The 21,263-nt window shown below is 47.0% G+C and overlaps 1 protein-coding gene across 1 annotated transcript in view; it reads right to left on the bottom strand.

Annotated features, from left to right (window-relative positions):
- Positions 1-683: 683 nt before the first annotated feature.
- LOC128700050 (tetraspanin-2A) overlaps positions 684-21,263 on the bottom strand; it is a 54,345-nt gene continuing 33,765 nt past the window's right edge. Inside the window, exons 5-7 of the mRNA XM_070098797.1 lie at positions 9,754-9,848; positions 9,347-9,455; positions 684-2,524 (exon numbers count right to left, since the gene is read on the bottom strand). Coding sequence (XP_069954898.1) covers positions 2,441-2,524; positions 9,347-9,455; positions 9,754-9,848 — 288 coding nt within the window. The 3' untranslated portion in view covers positions 684-2,440. The remainder of the gene's footprint in view (positions 2,525-9,346; positions 9,456-9,753; positions 9,849-21,263) is intronic.

The raw sequence follows: 21,263 nt of genomic DNA, 5'->3' as shown, positions 1-21,263 counted from the left end.
CATTTCGGTGAACATTCACCATCATCAGTATCTGTAAAAATTACAATGTTGTACAACTACAAACAATTAGTATATTAAACAAGATAAAAATAAAGTTATGTAACAACAGTAGGAAGGAGAGTTATGTTGGGTGAGGCGAGGACAAGCAGGGAGTAACTTAATTCTCACACTGATCATTCAAATTTAACAAAACAATAACTGCTTAGAAGAGGCAACTATTTTAACGTAAATAATCTGACTGTTGATCTACTGTCATTAGCATAAAGCCTCAACTATCTATTATACAGACTTCCTAAAATTCTTGAGTCTAATTTTGTGCCGTTGATATCATTTTAATGTCGAGGATTCTTAATGAGTGATCTTTTGTCTTAGTAATGTTATAGTTAACAAGGAAGGTTCAACTAGTTTAACGAGGTTCATTTATGACATTCCTCCATGTTCACTTATACTAGTTTGGACGTTTCTAAAATTTCTACCAATATATCTAACATTGCAGTTATAAATATATTCATAGATGATATTCTAACATAGACGAGACTTAAAACTGGTTCCTTATACTACATTAATAACCAGGAGATAGAGGTTTAACATGTATAAATATAATTTAATGTGGATAAATCATTAACGAGAATTTTTACAGTAAGTTTGATATAACGAAAGTTTTTAACAAATGAAACCATAAGTATATCAGGTGACATTTTATTATCTAAATAAGAATTTTTTTGGTGAAACACTAATAATGGATAACTGTTATATAAGAAAATTTTTATCAAAATATTTGATCTATGTCAAAAGAAAACACAAAATGTTACTTATGTAACATTTTATATAATTTTCCTTAAGAGAAGGAATATAGGGCAAAACATTCAATTGCAGACAGGTAAATATAATTTTTCTATAAAAAAAAGTGTAAAAACTAACAATAATATTTTTAAATGTACACAGAAAACTTTTGTTTTCAATGTTTCATATAATTCTTAAATAATTCAGTCGTTGAAAAAAAAAAGTGTCCTGAATATTGTGTTATAAATTATTGGTTTTAATTCCACTGGAGAGACATCCAGGTAAATCTTCTCATAATAACAAAAATCTTTAGTACTGAACACGGGAAAGATCACATTAAGTCTCTTTAAACTTGTGTACAAAAAAATATTATCAATGAAATAATTTGATCTTTAACAGTCAATTTCAGTCATTTTTAAAGTCTTACTTTTCTGTAAATTATTAATTTTATCAGTTTCCACGAACAAATTATTAAATCAAACATCTGTTATCTTTATTGGTCGACACTGACAACACTGAAAGTAGTCATAACAAGAGTTGAACTCTCAAAACTGGTATTTTTCGAGAAAGTCAAGACAGTTTTTAACAGACCAAGTAAAGGGAGGAAATTATGCATAGACTAAGCTTTAACAATATAAAATTCATACACAGAAAGCTGCCTAAATGAAAGGAATAAAACATGTTAAGTAAAGGTGTGTAAAGAGAGCCAATGAAATAATGAGCGAGTTTCAATTATCAAATTTTGCTGAGAGTATGAAACAATTTTTGAGGCGGATGAATAAGTTGACGAGGTCTGGTAAGCATTCATGAACGACTGAGATGAGATCTTAAATGAGAAAGTTAAGTTACAGGTAACATTGAGACAATGTTTCGACGGATAAGACACATGTACAACACCTGAGTGTCTTGGAGAAATGCTCTGCCTGCGCAGCAGACTTTGTCTAACGCACACAGCTGCATGAAGATGGAAACTCATAGAGCTGAGCTAAATGACAGGTGCAGCAGTTGAAAACGTCATTAAATGTGGGAAGGACTAAACTGTGGGTAACCGATTTAGCAATGAAGTTGAAGAAGATTAAGATACCCAAGAGTTCCTTCAGTCTTGAGTCCTAAAGAAGAGGTGGAGATGATGTTCGAGAGCTCAAGTCAAATTCGATGTACCCCCCCCATACACCTATAGAAAGCAGCTACAAACTGAAGGATGGTGAATGTGTTTCCTTCATGAATGACGGTGTATGTGGTTCCTTCATTACGTCAATCTATCTTGCTGGGAAATAGCAGTTGTGATAAAGAAGAAAACTATAATAATAATGTCAATAATAATAATAATAATATTATTATTATTATAAATAATACGTATTATAGCAAAAAAATATCTACTATGGTGTTATCTATATAGATAAAACTATCGTATTTTTTTCTATTTTTTATACCTTAGCTTCAGAACTGTAGTTGCTGTTTTTAAAATGGTGGCTGCAGTTTCTGCCGGTACTTAAGTTACTACTGCAATTGTAATTTATGCAGTATTGCAGCAATTATTGTTACAGCTGTAGTTCCTGTAGTTTTAGTTGCAACTGTAGTTACTGTAAGTGTATTTGTCGTAGCTGTAGTTAGAGTTGTTGTGGTCGCTGTGTGGTGGACAAGTTGACAGGCGTCACTAGCGAGAGTCCAGGAAGTCTTGACTCTTCTGGTAATCTCTCTTGAGTCTGATCAAGTAGAAGGCTGCCACGAAGCAGCAGATCTGTGGTGGAGGAGGAGGAGGAGCAGTTAGTGGTGGTAGTAGAGCAGTTAGTGTTGGTGGTGGAGCAGTTAGTGGTGGTGGTGGTGGAGTAGCTAGTGGTGGTGGTAGAGCAGTTAGTGGTGGTGGTAGAGCAGTTAGTGTTGGTGGTGGAGCAGTTAGTGTTGGTGGTGGAGCAGTTAGTGGTGGTAGTAGAGCAGTTAGTGGTGGTGGTGGAGCAGTTAGTGGTGGTGGTAGAGCAGTTAGTGGTGGTGGTAGAGCAGTTAGTGTTGGTGGTGGAGCAGTTAGTGGTGGTGATAGAGCAGTTAGTGGTGGTGGTGGAGCAGTCAGTGGTGGTGGTGGAGCAGTTAGTGGTGGTGGTAGAGCAGTTAGTGGTGGTGGTGGAGCAGTTAGTGGTGGTGGTGGAGCAGTTAGTGGTGGTGGTAGAGCAGTTAGTGTTGGTGGTGGAGCAGTTAGTGTTGGTGGTGGAGCAGTTACTGGTGGTGGTGGAGCAGTTAGTGGTGGTGGTAGAGCAGTTAGTGTTGGTGGTGGAGCAGTTAGTGTTGGTGGTGGAGCAGTTAGTGGTGGTGGTAGAGCAATTAGTGGTGGTGGTAGAGCAGTTGGTGTTGGTGGTGGAGCAATTAGTGGTGGTGGTAGAGCAGTTAGTGGTGGTGGAGCAGTTAGTGGTGGTGGTGGAGCAGTTAGCGGTGGTGGTGGAGCAGTTAGTGGTGGTGGTGGAGCAGTTAGTGGTGGTGGTAGAGCAGTTGGTGGTGGTGGTGGTGGTGGAACAGTTCGTTGTGGCGGTGGAGCAGTTAGTGGTGGTGGTGTAGCAGTTACTGATTGTGGTGGTGGAGCAGTTAGTGGTGGTGAAGGTAGTGATGGTGGTGAAGTAGTTGGTGATGGTGGAGCAGTTAGTGGTGGTGGAGGGGCAGTTAGTGGTGGTAAAGGAGCAGTTAGTGGTGGTGGTGGTGGTGGAGCAGGTAGTGGTGGTGGTGAAGCAGTTAGTGGTGGTGGTGGAGCAGTTAGTAGTGGTGGTGGTGGTGGAAGAGCAGTTAGTGGTGGTGGAGGAGCAGTTAGTGATGGTGGTGGTGGTGTGCTTGTGTATATAATATATATATATATATATATATATATATATATATATATATATATATATATAAATATATATATATATATATATATATATATATATATATATATATATATATATATATATATATGCAAAACAACCACTCTGAAAGAATAGAGAAATTCCAAGCGCTTTCGTGACTACTCACATTATCAAGGAACCATAGTTCATAGTTCCTTGATAATGTGAGTAGTCACGAAAGCGCTTGGAATTTCTCTATTCTTTCAGAGTGGTTGTTTTGCATATTCTGAAATCACCTGTTTACTGTGATCTTATTGCATATATATATATATATATATATATATATATATATATATATATATATATATATATATATATATATATATATATATATATATATAACAAATCGGCCGTCTCCCACCGAGGCAGGGTGACCCAAAAAGAAAGAAAACCCCCAAAAGGAAAATACTTTCATCGTTATTCAACACTTTCACCTCACTCACACATAATCACTGTTTTTGCAGAGGTGCTCAGAACACAACAGTTTAGAAGTATATACGGATAAAGATACACAACATATCCCTCCAAACTGCTAATATCCCGAACCCCTCCATTAGAGTGCAGGCATTGTACTTCCCATTTCCAGGACTCAAGTCCGGTTATATAAAAATAACCGGTTTCCCTGATTCCCTTCACTAAATATTACCCTGCTCACACTCCAACAGATCGCCAGGTCCCAAATGCCATTCATCTCCATTCACTCCTATCGAACACGCTCATGCACGCCTGCTGGAAGTCCAAGCCCCTCGCCCACAAAACCTCCCTTACCCCTTCCTTCCAACCTTTTCGAGGACGACCCCTACCCCGCCTTCCCTCCTCTACAGATTTATACGCTCTCCATGTCATTCTACTTTGATCCATTCTCTCTAAATGACCAAACCACCTCAACAACCCCTCTTCAGCCCTCTGACTAATACTTTTATTAACTCCACACCTTCTCCTAATTTCAACACTCCGAATTTTCTGCATAATATTTACACCACACATTGCCCTTAGACAGGACATCACTGCCTCCAACCGCCTCCTCGCTGCTGCATTCACAACCCAAGCTTCACATCCATATAAGAGTGTTGGTACTACTTTACTTTCATACATTCCCTTCTTTGCCTCCATAGATAATGTTTTTTGTCTCCACATATACCTCAACGCACCACTCACCTTTTTTCCCTCATCAATTCTATGATTAACCTCATCCTTCATAAATCCATCCGCCGACACGTCAACTCCCAAGTATCTGAAAACATTCACTTCTTCCATACTCTTTCTCCTCAATTTGATATCCAATTTTTCTTTATCTAAATCATTTGATACCATCATCACCTTACTTTTCTATGTTCACTTTCAACTTTCTACCTTTACACACACTCCCAAACTCATCCACTAACCTTTGCAATTTTTCTTTAGAATCTCCCATAAGCACAGTATCATCAGCAAAAAGCAACTGTGTCAATTCCCATTTTGTATTTAATTCCCCATAATTTAATCCCACCCCTCTCCCGAACACCCTAGCATTTACTTCTTTTACAACCCCATCTATAAATATATTAAACAAACATGGTGACATTACACATCCCTGTCTAAGACCTACTTTTACTGGGAAGTAGTCTCCCTCTCTTCTACAAACCCTAACCTGAGCCTCACTATCCTCATAAAAACTCTTTACAGCATTTAGTAACTTACCACCTATTCCATATACTTGCAACATCTGCCACATTGCTCCCCTATCCACTCTATCATATGCCTTTTCTAAATCCATAAATGCAATAAAAACTTCCCTATCTTTATCTAAATACTGTTCACATATATGCTTCAATGTAAATACTTGATCTACACATCCCCTACCCACTCTGAAACCTCCTTGCTCATCCGCAATCCTACATTCTGTCTTGCCTCTAATTCTTTCAATTATAACCCTACCGTACACTTTTCCTGGTATACTCAGTAAATTTATTCCTCTATAATTTTTACAATCTCTTTTGTCCCCCTTCCCTTTATATAAAGGGACTATACATGCTCTCTGCCAATCCCTAGGTACCTTCCCCTCTTTCATACATTTATTAAACAAAAATACCAACCACTCCAACACTATATCCACCCCTGCTTTTAACATTTCTGACATGATCCCGTCAGTTGCAGCTGCTTTACCCCCTTTCATTCTACGTAATGCCTCACGCACCTCCCCCGCATAACGACGTTTCGGTCAACGATGGACAGCATATATGACGATGGTCCCATTCACTGCCAATTGTATAATTATGTACATTACACAGTACTTGATAATGATAATAAACAACTATGTAACTTGTTTACATATTTACTATACCGTACTGTTATCGTTAGTCTAGAGTGCACTTTCTCTGCTTATTAAAATAAGCAGCAGCTTCATATATCCAGTGTTTACCGCGTCTCCTGATAAGCATCATTTTCCCTTGTGCTTAATTTAATCTCGTGTTTTGTTCATCATGGCTCCTAAGCAAATAAAATCCACTGCTAATGTTGTCGTAGCTGAAGAAGCGGCAAGAGAAAAGGAAACTGCAGGTGAGGAAAAAGATCCCCAAAGAAAATTCACAGTGAAGGGTTTAGCAAAAGCTTTTGCAGACCTCAACAAGCTCCTTGAAAAGTTTGAAAATATTGGACCCCAACACCTAAATGTTTTCATTAATAGAGGAATGTTCATGGTGCATTATTTGCTGACAAGCAAATCTATGATGAAAAAAAAATTGCCTGTACTGTAACATGCTGTACAGGTTTGTAGCCTAGGAGCAATAGGCTATTCCATATAGCCGAGGTGTGTAGTAGGCTATACCATATAGCCGAGGTGTGTAGTAGGCTATACCATATAGTCTAGGTATGTAGTAGGCTATACCATCTAGGTTTATGTAAGTACACTCTATGACGTTCGCACAACGACAAAATCGCCTAACGACGCATTTCTCAGAACGTCACTTGGGAAACCTTGCCAGATGCTCCTAACGTGGTTTCGAATCCTGCTGAGTGCGATCTTTCTCCGTATATACCAGCCTATTTCTGCGTGGTACACTGATATATATATATATATATATATATATATATATATATATATATATATATATATATATATATATATATATATATATATATATATATATATATATATATATATATATATATATATATATATATAATATTCCATAGTGTGGTGAAGAGGTTAGTTCTCGATGCTGTGATAGTAGTAGTAGTGGGATAATGGAGGTGATAGTGATAATTAAGAGGATGTGGGGAAGTCTAGCGGGCAGTGGTAGTGGTGGAGGGGTTAGTGGTGGTGGTGATGGTGGTGATGGTGGTGGTGGTGGTGGAGGAAGGTATCCAAGTGACCATACGTGACAGACAACAGAAAACCCTGAGGTCCAGGCGGACATAATACACAGAATATGTTCCCTCAAATCCTCTGTGGGAGATGAGATCTGCAGCAGCCATATATGGGTTCACCCCCTTCCCGTCCCATCCCCACCCACCCACACACACACACACACACACACACACACACACACACACCAAGGGAAAATCTGCCTTCATGTTGAATTTCTAATATGGATTGTTGTTGCGAGTCTTGCTGCGTCTTGTAGCTTCGTTGTATGACGGTTCTTGGATGGTGGTGGTTTTCACGAACCTGAGTTCCTTCGTAGCGACCTGCAGTGCTGAGTCCCGCTATAATACATGTTTTAGCAAACAGATTCACTTCATCGTAGTACAGGTAAGACAAACTTTCGGCTGACATCCTTCATCGCTGTTAAAACATGTTTAACTACATAAGATATATTTGTGTGTTTAACTGTTGGTTGGATTAATTCGATTGATTTTGCCGCCAAAGGGGCTAGTTTATTGTGTACCTCATATCCATCCTATGGAGGGTAGCATATGGATACACAGGTCTAGGAACTAGGCCTCATGATGGTTAACAGGAGTACATTTGGATTTATATCTACATTTTGTCTTGCCCTACTTCTGCTTACCTCAGATATTTGTTGAAGTATCAAACTCTGATTTTTCCACAACATTACGTTAGATAGTTATTAAAGGAGGTTGCATCTTGCTTACTGTTATCTCTCTCTTCCCAAAGCTATGTTGTACTATGCTGCTGTAATGAAAACATCCCTCTTAATATAAACATCTCTAATAAAGTAAACATCTTTATCAATGTACACATCTCTCTCTCACTGTAAACATCTCTCTCAATATAAATATCTCACTTAATGTAAACATCATCTTACTCGTGATTATGGTGATCATCCTGTCATTCTTGAACATAAACTTTAATATATCTTCCTCTTCGTTGTTGTTACATTTATGGCCTAGTGTGGGAGGGTTTGTGAATTTATTGAAAAAAAAATGGAGCTCAAGAATAACAAAATCCCAAATTCTTCTTCTTCTTCTTCTTCTTCTTATTATTATTATTATTATTATTATTATTATTCTCGAGTACTGTTAACCAGCGTGGATGGCAAGAGAGAAACAACAGTCTTTTTAGCTTATTTCTTCTGCCCAGGGTGGCACTTACTGTCCATTAGTGACTGACCACTTCAGACTGCAATAACATGACAGTCCTCTAGAGGTGAAGGTGGTTGATGATGTGTGTGCCAGGAGTGTATTTAAACCTATTCTCCTTGACCCACCCAATCACCACCCATGTTTCATCTTGTCTGGTGGGAAACACAGGTGACTGGCACCAAGTAGTGGCAGCCACCAGGTCCAGCCAGGAGACTTGTCTAGGCAAAATTGTGCGTCTGTGTGGTAATGGGTGGAGACGGCGAACTCATCCAGTAGCCACTGACCGAACAACTGCATTGAGATCCAGTCCTCTGGTGGTTTAGGATGATGTGAATATCCTGACTGATTGTACAGAGTGTACATAACCATTAGTGGTGGGTTCAGTACAATGTTACAGGTTCACTTTATGGCTGACTTTACCATTTTCTCCCTCAAACACATGGCGAATAAAAAGGGATATAAATATATTGTGTCGAGACGTACATAGGGCAAAATACGCAGAGTCGATACGAAACATATCAGCATATAGCTGTAGAAAAAGACGGGTAGATAGACAGACAGACACGGGGAAACTCAGACTGACACAGTCGGACATTAAGATACACAGTCAATATGACAGGCACACAGACAAACACAAGCAAATACAAACACACACACAAGAAGCGGGCCAGGAGCTATGACTCGACCCCTGCAACCGCAACTAGGTGAGTAACTAGGTGAATACACACACAATAAGACAGGTAAAGACAACCACAGACATACAATAAGCCAGACAAAGATAAATACAGACATACAATAAGCCAAGCAAAGACAAATACAGACATACAATAAGCCAGGCAAAGACAAATACAGACATACAATACACCAGGTAAAGACAAACACAGACACGCAATAACCCAGGTAAAGACAAACACAAATAATACAACAAGCCAGGTAAAGACAAACACAGAAACACAATAAGCCAAGTAAACACAAACGCAAACATTGAAAAAGCCAAAGACAAACACAGATGTACAATAAGCCAGATAAAGACAAACACAAACATACAATTAGCCAGAAGACAAACACAATACAGCAAACCAGGTAAAGACAAACACACATATATACAATAAACCAGGCAGCTGCTGAGAGGCGGATAGAGACAGACAGACAGACATAAAATTACTCACCTGAAAGAAGGCGAGAAACAGCGCCACAGAGGCTATCCAGGCAGCCTTGGTCTCCAGAAACCTGGTGAAGCCTCTCACACAACCCATGTAGCCGTACCCATCCACGTACCTGCCAGGGAGTGTGGGTAGTACAGTAACTGAAGCTAGTACAGTGACTGAAGCTAGTACAGTGACTGAAGCTAGTACAGCAACTGAAGCTAGTACAGTGACTGAAGCTAGTACAGTGACTGAAGCTAGTACAGTGACAATCTAGTACAATGACTCACCAGGCGTTACTATAACAGTATTGTAACAGTGACTCACCAGTAACAATATTGTAACAGTGACTCACCAGGCGTTACCAGTAACAGTATTGTAACAGTGACTCACCAGGCGTTACCAGTAACAGTACTGTAACAGTGACTCACCAGGCGTTACCAGTAACAGGGTTGTAACAGGTGTAGGGAATCACTTTGTTCCACCTCACGTAGTCCAGCACACCTGTTGAGCCGCAGCAACCAACCTGTGGGCAGTGACAACACCTAGTCATTCACCTCAGTAGATAAATAAAATTACATCCCCGAGAGGGCGCTAACCCCGTAAGGGTCACACAGCACCTGTGGAAAATAGCCACTCTAAAAAGAATGGGAAAGGCAATTATAATTCCTTGGATCAAGAGTCCTTCGCCAGCCTCACCGTACAAAAGACTCATTTCCAATAATTTCCTTAAAAGTCTTACTTACCTTTGCTTGAGATGACAGTCTCTGTGAACCTCGTAGTAATTGCAGTCACTAACTGCGTCACGACGCAGAGTGGCGGCGGTAATTAATTTGCTAAGCCAAAAAATTTGGCTAGGATTTATTCAAAGTAAATTGTAATAATTAGTTCTACAAAGTGTGTAAAACAGTGTTTATTAAATGTTTGAGGTCTGATCCATATATGAACCATGGAGGACTCTAACCAAATTAGCCAGAGGCGTATGGTGGGTTATTGTCAGAGGGTAGTGCATGATACAACTGTGCATGATACAACTGTGCATGATACAACTGTGCATGATACAACTGTGCATGATACAACTGTGCATGATACAACTGTGCATGATACAACTGTGCATGATACAACTGTGCATGATACAACTGTGCATGATGCAACCATTGTGTTGTCTCTGAGGCGGGACAGTGTGTCGTGGGGTTGAATCCTAGCCTGCAGCAGTGTAGTAAATGATTCACTACCACATGTTTCGTGGTTTCACTGATATATATATATATATATATATATACTGTGCATGATACAACTGTGCATGATACAACTGTGCATGATACAACTGTGCATGATACAACTGTGCATGATACAACTGTGCATGATACAGCTGTGCATGATACAACTGTGCATGATACAACTGTGCATGATACAACTGTGCATGATACAACTGTGCATGATACAACTGTGCATGATACAACTGTGCATGATACAACTAGCTGTGGGGTGTGCAGTGCTATCTTAGAACAACTGCCACAATATTTCATAACAGGGGACAGAAAGAATAGTTCCCATTATGATCCGTGATATTATTACTGAGTGAGTTTAATATTTACGATAAATTTACCACCTTTGGTGGGTGTGCGGCGCTCACCTAGCACACCCGGAATATGCGCCCCTGGGTCACTGCAGACCTCAGCCTTTGACTGAGGTCTGCCAGCGACTGGCGATCTTGTGGTCTTACAAGAGCGACTGAGGGGGAGTCGTGACACATTACATGAAGGACTGAACACTTTCTGTCAAGGACTGAATATATTATATCGAGGCTGAGGCACTGGACGCCTATTGAGGACCGAACACCTATCAAGGCTGAGGAACTGAACACCATTCAAAACCTAAACATCTATCAAGGTTAAAGGGACTGAACACCTATCAAAACCTGAACACTTTATGGTTAGGGAACTAAACACCTTTTATCAAGGCTGAGGGACTGAACACCTCACAATCGCCTCATCTTCCACTGTCTCCGGTGTACAATATCTACAATTAATCGTAAAAGGCTCTGACTGGCGAAACGTTTTCATATATCTACTCAAAGAAGCTTCTGTGCCTCTGGAACATTTGCACTCTTCCTGGCCTAGTGGTCTGAATCGTACCTAATTTTAAATATGTGTATGAACTCTGTTTCCATTACTTCATTATTCCTATAGTTTCCCTTCCATCTATGACTTCCTTGTCCTCGATCCTCTTTTTAAACAATATTTGTTTTTACTATCGAGTTCTCTTACTTTCTTGTACGTTATAATCAACTTTTCCTGCTCTCTCTCTCAGTGTTATATATATTCATTTCCAGCTGCCCCTTCTCTTTTAGTCTATTTACTTTACTTTCTGATATATAAGGTGTCCTGATGGACTCCATGTTCAGGTGCCTGAATGCTGTTTTGACTTTTCCAGGTGCGAGTCAACGTGTCGAAGAGTATAACTTTGTCCCACGAAAAGGCAGTCAGGTACTACAAGTTAAGTACGTTGCTCAACAGAATTGTGAGTTCTCCTACTACCATGCAGAAGAGAAATGGGACGAGTGAGTCTCCCTGCTGGACACCCTCTGACCAGGCGATTTCATGCTCGCCGAACAACAGTGTCGTATAAATGTTGTAGCCACCAAAAACGAATGGGTAAAGTCTACGGAAATGTTATCGAACGGTTCCCTAAACCACGTCTCTTTACTATATTAAATGCATTCTTGAAGCCTAATTAAACTACGCCCTGATGTAAATCCCTGATGCAAGTGCTTGCTGCACGAGCCACTGCATTACTGCCTTGAGAAATTCCAAAAACTTTCTTTTTACCTTCCTAGTGAAGGTCACATCGTGGCTCATTACTAGGTCGTGACCCGTACGTGGAAGAATATTGGTACAGATGGCTCAGGCCGAGATAGTAAAGCAGAAGGCTCTCTCTCTCTCTCTCTGCCTCTCTGCGTCATGTCTATGAATAGAAATACTACAGGGTTTGTTGTTTTTGAGTGTGTTAATTGTCGATTATTATTATTTTATTATTATTGTTATTACTATTATTGTTGTTGTTGTTATTATTGCCATTGTAATTATTATTGCTGTTGTTGTTATTGTCTCTTTGTCTCGTCAATTTCTGCTCGCCTATATATACTGGCTCCCTCTATTTTTTAGTGCTAGTGTGACTTTGTAAATAGTCCAAGTCGGTCGAATGTCGTCGTGAGCTTCTCTCTTCTATTATTATTATTATTATTATTATTATTATTATTATTATTATTATTATTACTATTATTATTATTATTATTATCAGGGAGACGTAGTAAACTCGTAAGATTAATGAAGCATCTAACATGGAACAAGTTGTTCCACAACCTTCAGAAGATAAAAATTGAACACTGCTTCCCGGGACGGAAGATTATACGTAATAAGGTCATTAATGTGATCATTAGTGTCTTCGCGAGAGATAACTTCAGGAAATGAAGAAGACAACAGGTTCTCTGATGGATCAATAACTAAACGAAGACAGAGACAGAGAAAAAAAGATACAAATCCAGTGAAACATAAATGAAGACATTCATAGAGAGGACAATAACGAATCAGAATCAGAAAGTCGAGAAAGACCGTACCAAAAAAAAAAAAAAGTAACCTAGGAAGGCAAGGACTCGAAAAATATATTTATCAATCATGGATATATCAGCCATGTTCTGCTACGCTGTTCTTTACAACAACTAGCTCTCATTCACATTTTTTACTTATTTTTCTGGCATAGTCAATCACGAAGGATTAATTACTTACAGTGTTCGAAAGTTGTCAACTTGAGCTGAGAGATTTTAACAGAGTACCGAAGATGTCGTCCAGCATTTCATTGCGGAGTCATCAGCTACGGAAGCTTTTAATATTTCCTTTCAGCAGAGCTACAGCTAATGTTAATTTGGTATTACTCAGAGAGAGAGAAAGACAGAGAGAGAGAGAGAGAGAGAGAGAGAGAGAGAGAGAGAGAGAGAGAGAGAGAGAGAGAGAGGGAGGGAGGGAGGGGGGAAGGAAGGGGAGATGTATACACGTCATCTTGACAAACTACTGCTGTGTTCAGTAACGGAATGTGTCCACCATGTGTCAAGATAAGTGAGTGAGCCACAACTGAGGTTCATTAGTTATGTTTACGATCCTCCAGTTAAATGCACGACAGAGAGAGAGAGAGAGAGAGAGAGAGAGAGAGAGAGAGAGAGAGAGAGAGAGAGAGAGAGAGAGGAGAGAGAGAGAGAGAGCGGAGGAGAGCGAGAGAGAGAGAGAGAGAGGAGAGAGAGAGAGAGAGAGAGAGAGAGAGAGAGAGAGAGAGAGAGAGAGAGAGAGAGAGAGAGAGAGAGAGGGAAGAAGAGTGAGCAAGGACGAGGGTACGGTGCATTACAATAAAAAATCTGTAATTAGATCTCACCCAAAACAACGAAAAAAGTCAAGAAGTTAAAAGATGTCATTTCTGGTCCGGTGATACACACCGTGGCTGGCCAGACCCACGGTCTCTGAACCAGTACACACCGTGGCTGGCCAGACCCACGGTCTCTGAACCAGTACACACCGTGGCTGGCCAGACCCACGGTCTCTGAACCAGTACACACCGTGGCTGGCCAGACCCACGGTCTCTGAACCAGTACACACCGTGGCTGGCCAGACCCACGGTCTCTGAACCAGTACACACCGTGGCTGGCCAGACCCACGGTTTCTGAACCAGTACACACCGTGGCTGGCCAGACCCACGGTCTCTGAACCAGTACACACCGTGGCTGGCCAGACCCACGGTCTCTGAAACAGTACACACCGTGGCTGGCCAGACCCACGGTCTCTGAACCAATACACACCGTGGCTGGCCAGACCCACGGTCTCTGAACCAGTACACACCGTGGCTGGCCAGACCCACGGTCTCTGAACCAGTACACACCGTGGCTGGCCAGACCCACGGTCTCTGAACCAGTACACACCGTGGCTGGCCAGACCCACGGTCTCTGAACCAGTACACACCGTGGCTGGCCAGACCCACGGTCTCTGAACCAGTACACACCGTGGCTGGCCAGACCCACGGTCTCTGAACCAGTACACACCTTGGCTGGCCAGACCCACGGTCTCTGAACCAGTACACACCTTGGCTGGCCAGACCCACGGTCTCTGAACCAGTACACACCTTGGCTGGCCAGACCCACGGTCTCTGAACCAGTACACACCGTGGCTGGCCAGACCCACGGTCTCTGAACCAGTACACACCGTGGCTGGCCAGACCCACGGTCTCTGAACCAGTACACACCTTGGCTGGCCAGACCCACGGTCTCTGAACCAGTACACACCTTGGCTGGCCAGACCCACGGTCTCTGAACCAGTACACACCTTGGCTGGCCAGACCCACGGTCTCTGAACCAGTACACACCGTGGCTGGCCAGACCCACGGTCTCTGAACCAGTACACACCTTGGCTGGCCAGACCCACGGTCTCTGAACCAGTACACACCTTGGCTGGCCAGACCCACGGTCTCTGAACCAGTACACACCTTGGCTGGCCAGACCCACGGTCTCTGAACCAGTACACACCTTGGCTGGCCAGACCCACGGTCTCTGAACCAGTACACACCGTGGCTGGCCAGACCCACGGTCTCTGAACCAGTACACACCTTGGCTGGCCAGACCCACGGTCTCTGAACCAGTACACACCTTGGCTGGCCAGACCCACGGTCTCTGAACCAGTACACACCTTGGCTGGCCAGACCCACGGTCTCTGAACCAGTACACACCTTGGCTGGCCAGACCCACGGTCTCTGAACCAGTACACACCGTGGCTGGCCAGACCCACGGTCTCTGAACCAGTACACACCTTGGCTGGCCAGACCCACGGTCTCTGAACCAGTACACACCGTGGCTGGCCAGACCCACGGTCTCTGTACCAGTACACACCTTGGCTGGCCAGACCCACGGTCTCTGAACCAGTACACACCTTGGCTGGCCAGACCCACGGTCTCTGAACCAGTACACACCTTGGCTGGCCAGACCCACGGTCTCTGAACCAGTACACACCGTGGCTGGCCAGACCCACGGTCTCTGAACCAGTACACACCTTGGCTGGCCAGACCCACGGTCTCTGAACCAGTACACACCTTGGCTGGCCAGACCCACGGTCTCTGAACCAGTACACACCTTGGCTGGCCAGACCCACGGTCTCTGAACCAGTACACACCTTGGCTGGCCAGACCCACGGTCTCTGAACCAGTACACACCGTGGCTGGCCAGACCCACGGTCTCTGAACCAGTACACACCTTGGCTGGCCAGACCCACGGTCTCTGAACCAGTACACACCTTGGCTGGCCAGACCCACGGTCTCTGAACCAGTACACACCTTGGCTGGCCAGACCCACGGTCTCTGAACCAGTACACACCTTGGCTGGCCAGACCCACGGTCTCTGAACCAGTACACACCGTGGCTGGCCAGACCCACGGTCTCTGAACCAGTACACACCTTGGCTGGCCAGACCCACGGTCTCTGAACCAGTACACACCTTGGCTGGCCAGACCCACGGTCTCTGAACCAGTACACACCGTGGCTGGCCAGACCCACGGTCTCTGAACCAGTACACACCGTGGCTGGCCAGACCCACGGTCTCTGAACCAGTACACACCGTGGCTGGCCAGACCCACGGTCTCTGAACCAGTACACACCGTGGCTGGCCAGACCCACGGTCTCTGAACCAGTACACACCGTGGCTGGCCAGACCCACGGTCTCTGAACCAGTACACACCGTGGCTGGCCAGACCCACGGTCTCTGAACCAGTACACACCGTGGCTGGCCAGACCCACGGTCTCTGAACCAGTACACACCGTGGCTGGCCAGACCCACGGTCTCTGAACCAGTACACACCTTGGCTGGCCAGACCCACGGTCTCTGAACCAGTACACACCGTGGCTGGCCAGACCCACGGTCTCTGAACCAGTACACACCGTGGCTGGCCAGACCCACGGTCTCTGAACCAGTACACACCGTGGCTGGCCAGACCCACGGTCTCTGAACCAGTACACACCGTGGCTGGCCAGACCCACGGTCTCTGAACCAGTACACACCGTGGCTGGCCAGACCCACGGTCTCTGAACCAGTACACACCGTGGCTGGCCAGACCCACGGTCTCTGAACCAGTACACACCTTGGCTGGCCAGACCCACGGTCTCTGAACCAGTACACACCGTGGCTGGCCAGACCCACGGTCTCTGAACCAGTACACACCGTGGCTGGCCAGACCCACGGTCTCTGAACCAGTACACACCGTGGCTGGCCAGACCCACGGTCTCTGAACCAGTACACACCGTGGCTGGCCAGACCCACGGTCTCTGAACCAGTACACACCGTGGCTGGCCAGACCCACGGTCTCTGAACCAGTACACACCGTGGCTGGCCAGACCCACGGTCTCTGAACCAGTACACACCGTGGCTGGCCAGACCCACGGTCTCTGAACCAGTACACACCGTGGCTGGCCAGACCCACGGTCTCTGAACCAGTACACACCGTGGCTGGCCAGACCCACGGTCTCTGAACCAGTACACACCGTGGCTGGCCAGACCCACGGTCTCTGAACCAGTACACACCGTGGCTGGCCAGACCCACGGTCTCTGAACCAGTACACACCGTGGCTGGCCAGACCCACGGTCTCTGAACCAGTACAGACACGGTCTCTGAACCAGTACACACCGTGGCTGGCCAGACCCACGGTCTCTGAACCAGTACACACCGTGGCTGGCCAGACCCACGGTCTCTGAACCAGTACACACCGTGGCTGGCCAGACCCACGGTCTCTGAACCAGTACACACCGTGGCTGGCCAGACCCACGGTCTCTGAACCAGTACACACCGTGGCTGGCCAGACCCACGGTCTCTGAACCAATACACACCGTGGCTGGCCAGGCCCTCTGAACCAGTACACACCGTGGCTGGCCAGACCCACGGTCTCTGAACCAGTACACACCGTGGCTGGCCAGACCCACGGTCTCTGAACCAGTACACACCGTGGCTGGCCAGACCCACGGTCTCTGAACCAGTACACACCGTGGCTGGCCAGACCCACGGTCTCTGAACCAGTACACACCGTGGCTGGCCAGACCCACGGTCTCTGAACCAGTACACACCGTGGCTGGCCAGACCCACGGTCTCTGAACCAGTACACACCGTGGCTGGCCAGACCCACGGTCTCTGAACCAGTACACACCGTGGCTGGCCAGACCCACGGTCTCTGAACCAGTACACACCGTGGCTGGCCAGACCCACGGTCTCTGAACCAGTACACACCAGTTCACACCGTGGCTGGCCAGATCCACAGTCTTTGAACCAGTACACACCGTGGCTGGCCAGACCCACGGTCTCTGAACCAGTACACACCGTGGCTGGCCAGACCCACGGTCTCTGAACCAGTACACACCGTGGCTGGCCAGACCCACGGTCTCTGAACCAGTACACACCGTGGCTGGCCAGACCCACGGTCTCTGAACCAGTACACACCGTGGCTGGCCAGACCCACGGTCTCTGAACCAGTACACACCGTGGCTGGCCAGACCCACGGTCTCTGAACCAGTACACACTGTGGCTGGCCAGACCCACGGTCTCTGAACCAGTACACACCTTGGCTGGCCAGACCCACGGTCTCTGAACCAGTACACACCGTGGCTGGCCAGACCCACGGTCTCTGAACCAGTACACACCGTGGCTGGCCAGACCCACGGTCTCTGAACCAGTACACACCGTGGCTGGCCAGACCCACGGTCTCTGAACCAGTACACACCGTGGCTGGCCAGACCCACGGTCTCTGAACCAGTACACACCGTGGCTGGCCAGACCCACGGTCTCTGAACCAGTACACACCGTGGCTGGCCAGACCCACGGTCTCTGAACCAGTACACACCGTGGCTGGCCAGACCCACGGTCTCTGAACCAGTACACACTGTGGCTGGCCAGACCCACGGTCTCTGAACCAGTACACACCGTGGCTGGCCAGACCCACGGTCTCTGAACCAGTACACACTGTGGCTGGCCAGACCCACGGTCTCTGAACCAGTACACACCGTGGCTGGCCAGACCCACGGTCTCTGAACCAGTACACACCGTGGCTGGCCAGACCCACGGTCTCTGAACCAGTACACACTGTGGCTGGCCAGACCCACGGTCTCTGAACCAGTACACACCGTGGCTGGCCAGACCCACGGTCTCTGAACCAGTACACACCGTGGCTGGCCAGACCCACGGTCTCTGAACCAGTACACACCGTGGCTGGCCAGACCCACGGTCTCTGAACCAGTACACACCGTGGCTGGCCAGACCCACGGTCTCTGAACCAGTACACACCGTGGCTGGCCAGACCCACGGTCTCTGAACCAGTACACACCGTGGCTGGCCAGACCCACGGTCTCTGAACCAGTACACACCGTGGCTGGCCAGACCCACGGTCTCTGAACCAGTACACACCGTGGCTGGCCAGACCCACGGTCTCTGAACCAGTACACACCGTGGCTGGCCAGACCCACGGTCTCTGAACCAGTACACACCGTGGCTGGCCAGACCCACGGTCTCTGAACCAGTACACACCGTGGCTGGCCAGACCCACGGTCTCTGAACCAGTACACACCGTGGCTGGCCAGACCCACGGTCTCTGAACCAGTACACACAGTGGCTGGCCAGACCCACGGTCTCTGAACCAGTACACACCGTGGCTGGCCAGACCCACGGTCTCTGAACCAGTACACACCGTGGCTGGCCAGACCCACGATCTCTGAACCAGTACACACTGTGGCTGGCCAGACCCACGGTCTCTGAACCAGTACACGCCGTGGCTGGCCAGACCCACGGTCTCTGAACCAGTACACACCGTGGCTGGCCAGACCCACGGTCTCTGAACTAGTACACACAGTGGCTGGCCAGACCCACGGTCTCTGAACCAGTATATACCGTGGATGGCCAGACCCACGGTCTCTGAACCAGTACACACAGTGGCTGGCCACACCCACGGTCTCTGAACCAGTACACACTGTGGCTGGCCAGACCCACGGTCTCTGAACCAGTATATACCGTGGGTGGCCAGACCCACGATCTCTGAACCAGTACACACCGTGGCTGGCCAGACCCACGGTCTGTGAACCAGTACACACCGTGGCTGGCCAGACCCACGGTCTTTGAACCAGTACACACCGTGGCTGGCCAGACCCACGGTCTCTGAACCAGTACACACTGTGGCTGGCCAGATCCACGGTCTCTGAACCAGTATATACCGTGGCTGGCCAAATCTACGGTCTCTGAACGAGTACACGCCGTGGCTGGCCAAACCCATGGTCTCTGAATCAGTACACACTGTGTCTGGCCAGACCCACGGTCTCTGAACCAGTACACACCGTGGCTGGCCAGATCCACGGTCTCTGAACCAGTACACACTGTGGCTGGCCAGACTCACGGTCTCTGAACCAGTACACACTGTGGCTGGCCAGATCCACGGTCTCTGAACCAGTACACACCGTGGCTGGCCAGATCCACGGTCTCTGAACCAGTACACACTGTGGCTGGCCAGACCCACGGTCTCTGAACCAGTACACACCGTGGCTGGCCAGACCCACGGTCTCTGAACCAGTACACACTGTGGCTGGCAAGACCCACGGTCTCTGAACCAGTACACACCGTGACTGGCCAGATCCACGGTCTCTGAACCAGTACACACCGTGGCTGGCCAGACCCACGGTCTCTGAACCACCAGTACACACCGTGGCTGGCCAGACCCACGGTCTCTGAACCAGTACACACTGTGGCTGGCAAGACCCAAGGTCTCTGAACCAGTACACACTGTGGCTGGCCAGACCCACGGTCTCTGAACCAGTACACACTGTGGCTGGCCAGACCCACGGTCTCTAAACGAGTACACACCGTGGCTGGCCAGATCCACGGTCTCTGAACCAGTACACACTGTGGCTGGCCAGACCCACGGTCTCTGAACTAGTACACAGTGTAGCTGGCCAGACCCACGGTCTCTGAACCAGTACACACCGTGGCTGGCCAGACCCACGGTTTCTGAACCAGTATATACCGTGGCTGGCCAGACCCACGATCTCTGAACCGGTACACACTGTGGCTGGCCAGACCCACGGTCTCTGAACCAGTACACACCGTGGCTGGCCAGACCCACGGTCTCTGAACCAGTACACACTGTGGCTGGCCAGACCCACGGTCTCTGAAACAGTAAATACCGTGGCTGGCCAAACCCACGGTCTCTGAACGAGTACCCGCCGTGGCTGGTCAAACCCATGGTCTCTGAATCAGAACACACTGTGGCTGGCCAGACCCACGGTCTCTGAACCAGTACACACTGTGGCTGGCCAGACCCACGGTCTCTGAATCAGTACACACCGTGGCTGGCCAAACCCACGGTCTCTGAACGAGTATATACCGTGGCTGGCCAGACACAAGGTCTATGCACCAGTACACACCGTGGCTGGCCAGACACAGGGTTTATGCACCAGTACACACCGTGGATGGCCAGACACAGGGTCTATGCACCAGCATACACACCGTGGTTGGCCAGACACAGGGTTTATGCACCAGTACACACCGTGGCTGGCCAGACACAGGGTCTATGCACCAGTACACACCGTGGATGGCCAGGCACAAGGTCTATGGCATAGACTCTATGTGCTCTCTGCCTCAGAGTCAGGCAGGGGACACATGGAGGCGGCCCAGAGAGCAATTTACGAGGAACCACCGATGGAAAGGCACTTCCAGAAATACGACGTACAGTGTTCTTCATATGAGAATGGACGAGGGCTTTGTCGAGGGTGGCCAGCTTTAGGCACTGGAAGAATGCTGAGAGGAAAGCGACCTCTGGAAGGGCAGGAGGAGGGAACCTCTGGAGGGGTAGGAGGAGGGAGGTTCTGGAGGGGTAGGAGTAGAGAACG

This window comes from Cherax quadricarinatus, chromosome 64 (assembly GCF_038502225.1).
Source record: "Cherax quadricarinatus isolate ZL_2023a chromosome 64, ASM3850222v1, whole genome shotgun sequence".
NCBI lineage: Eukaryota > Metazoa > Arthropoda > Malacostraca > Decapoda > Parastacidae > Cherax > Cherax quadricarinatus.
This window is presented reverse-complemented; position numbering and strand designations above follow the sequence as displayed.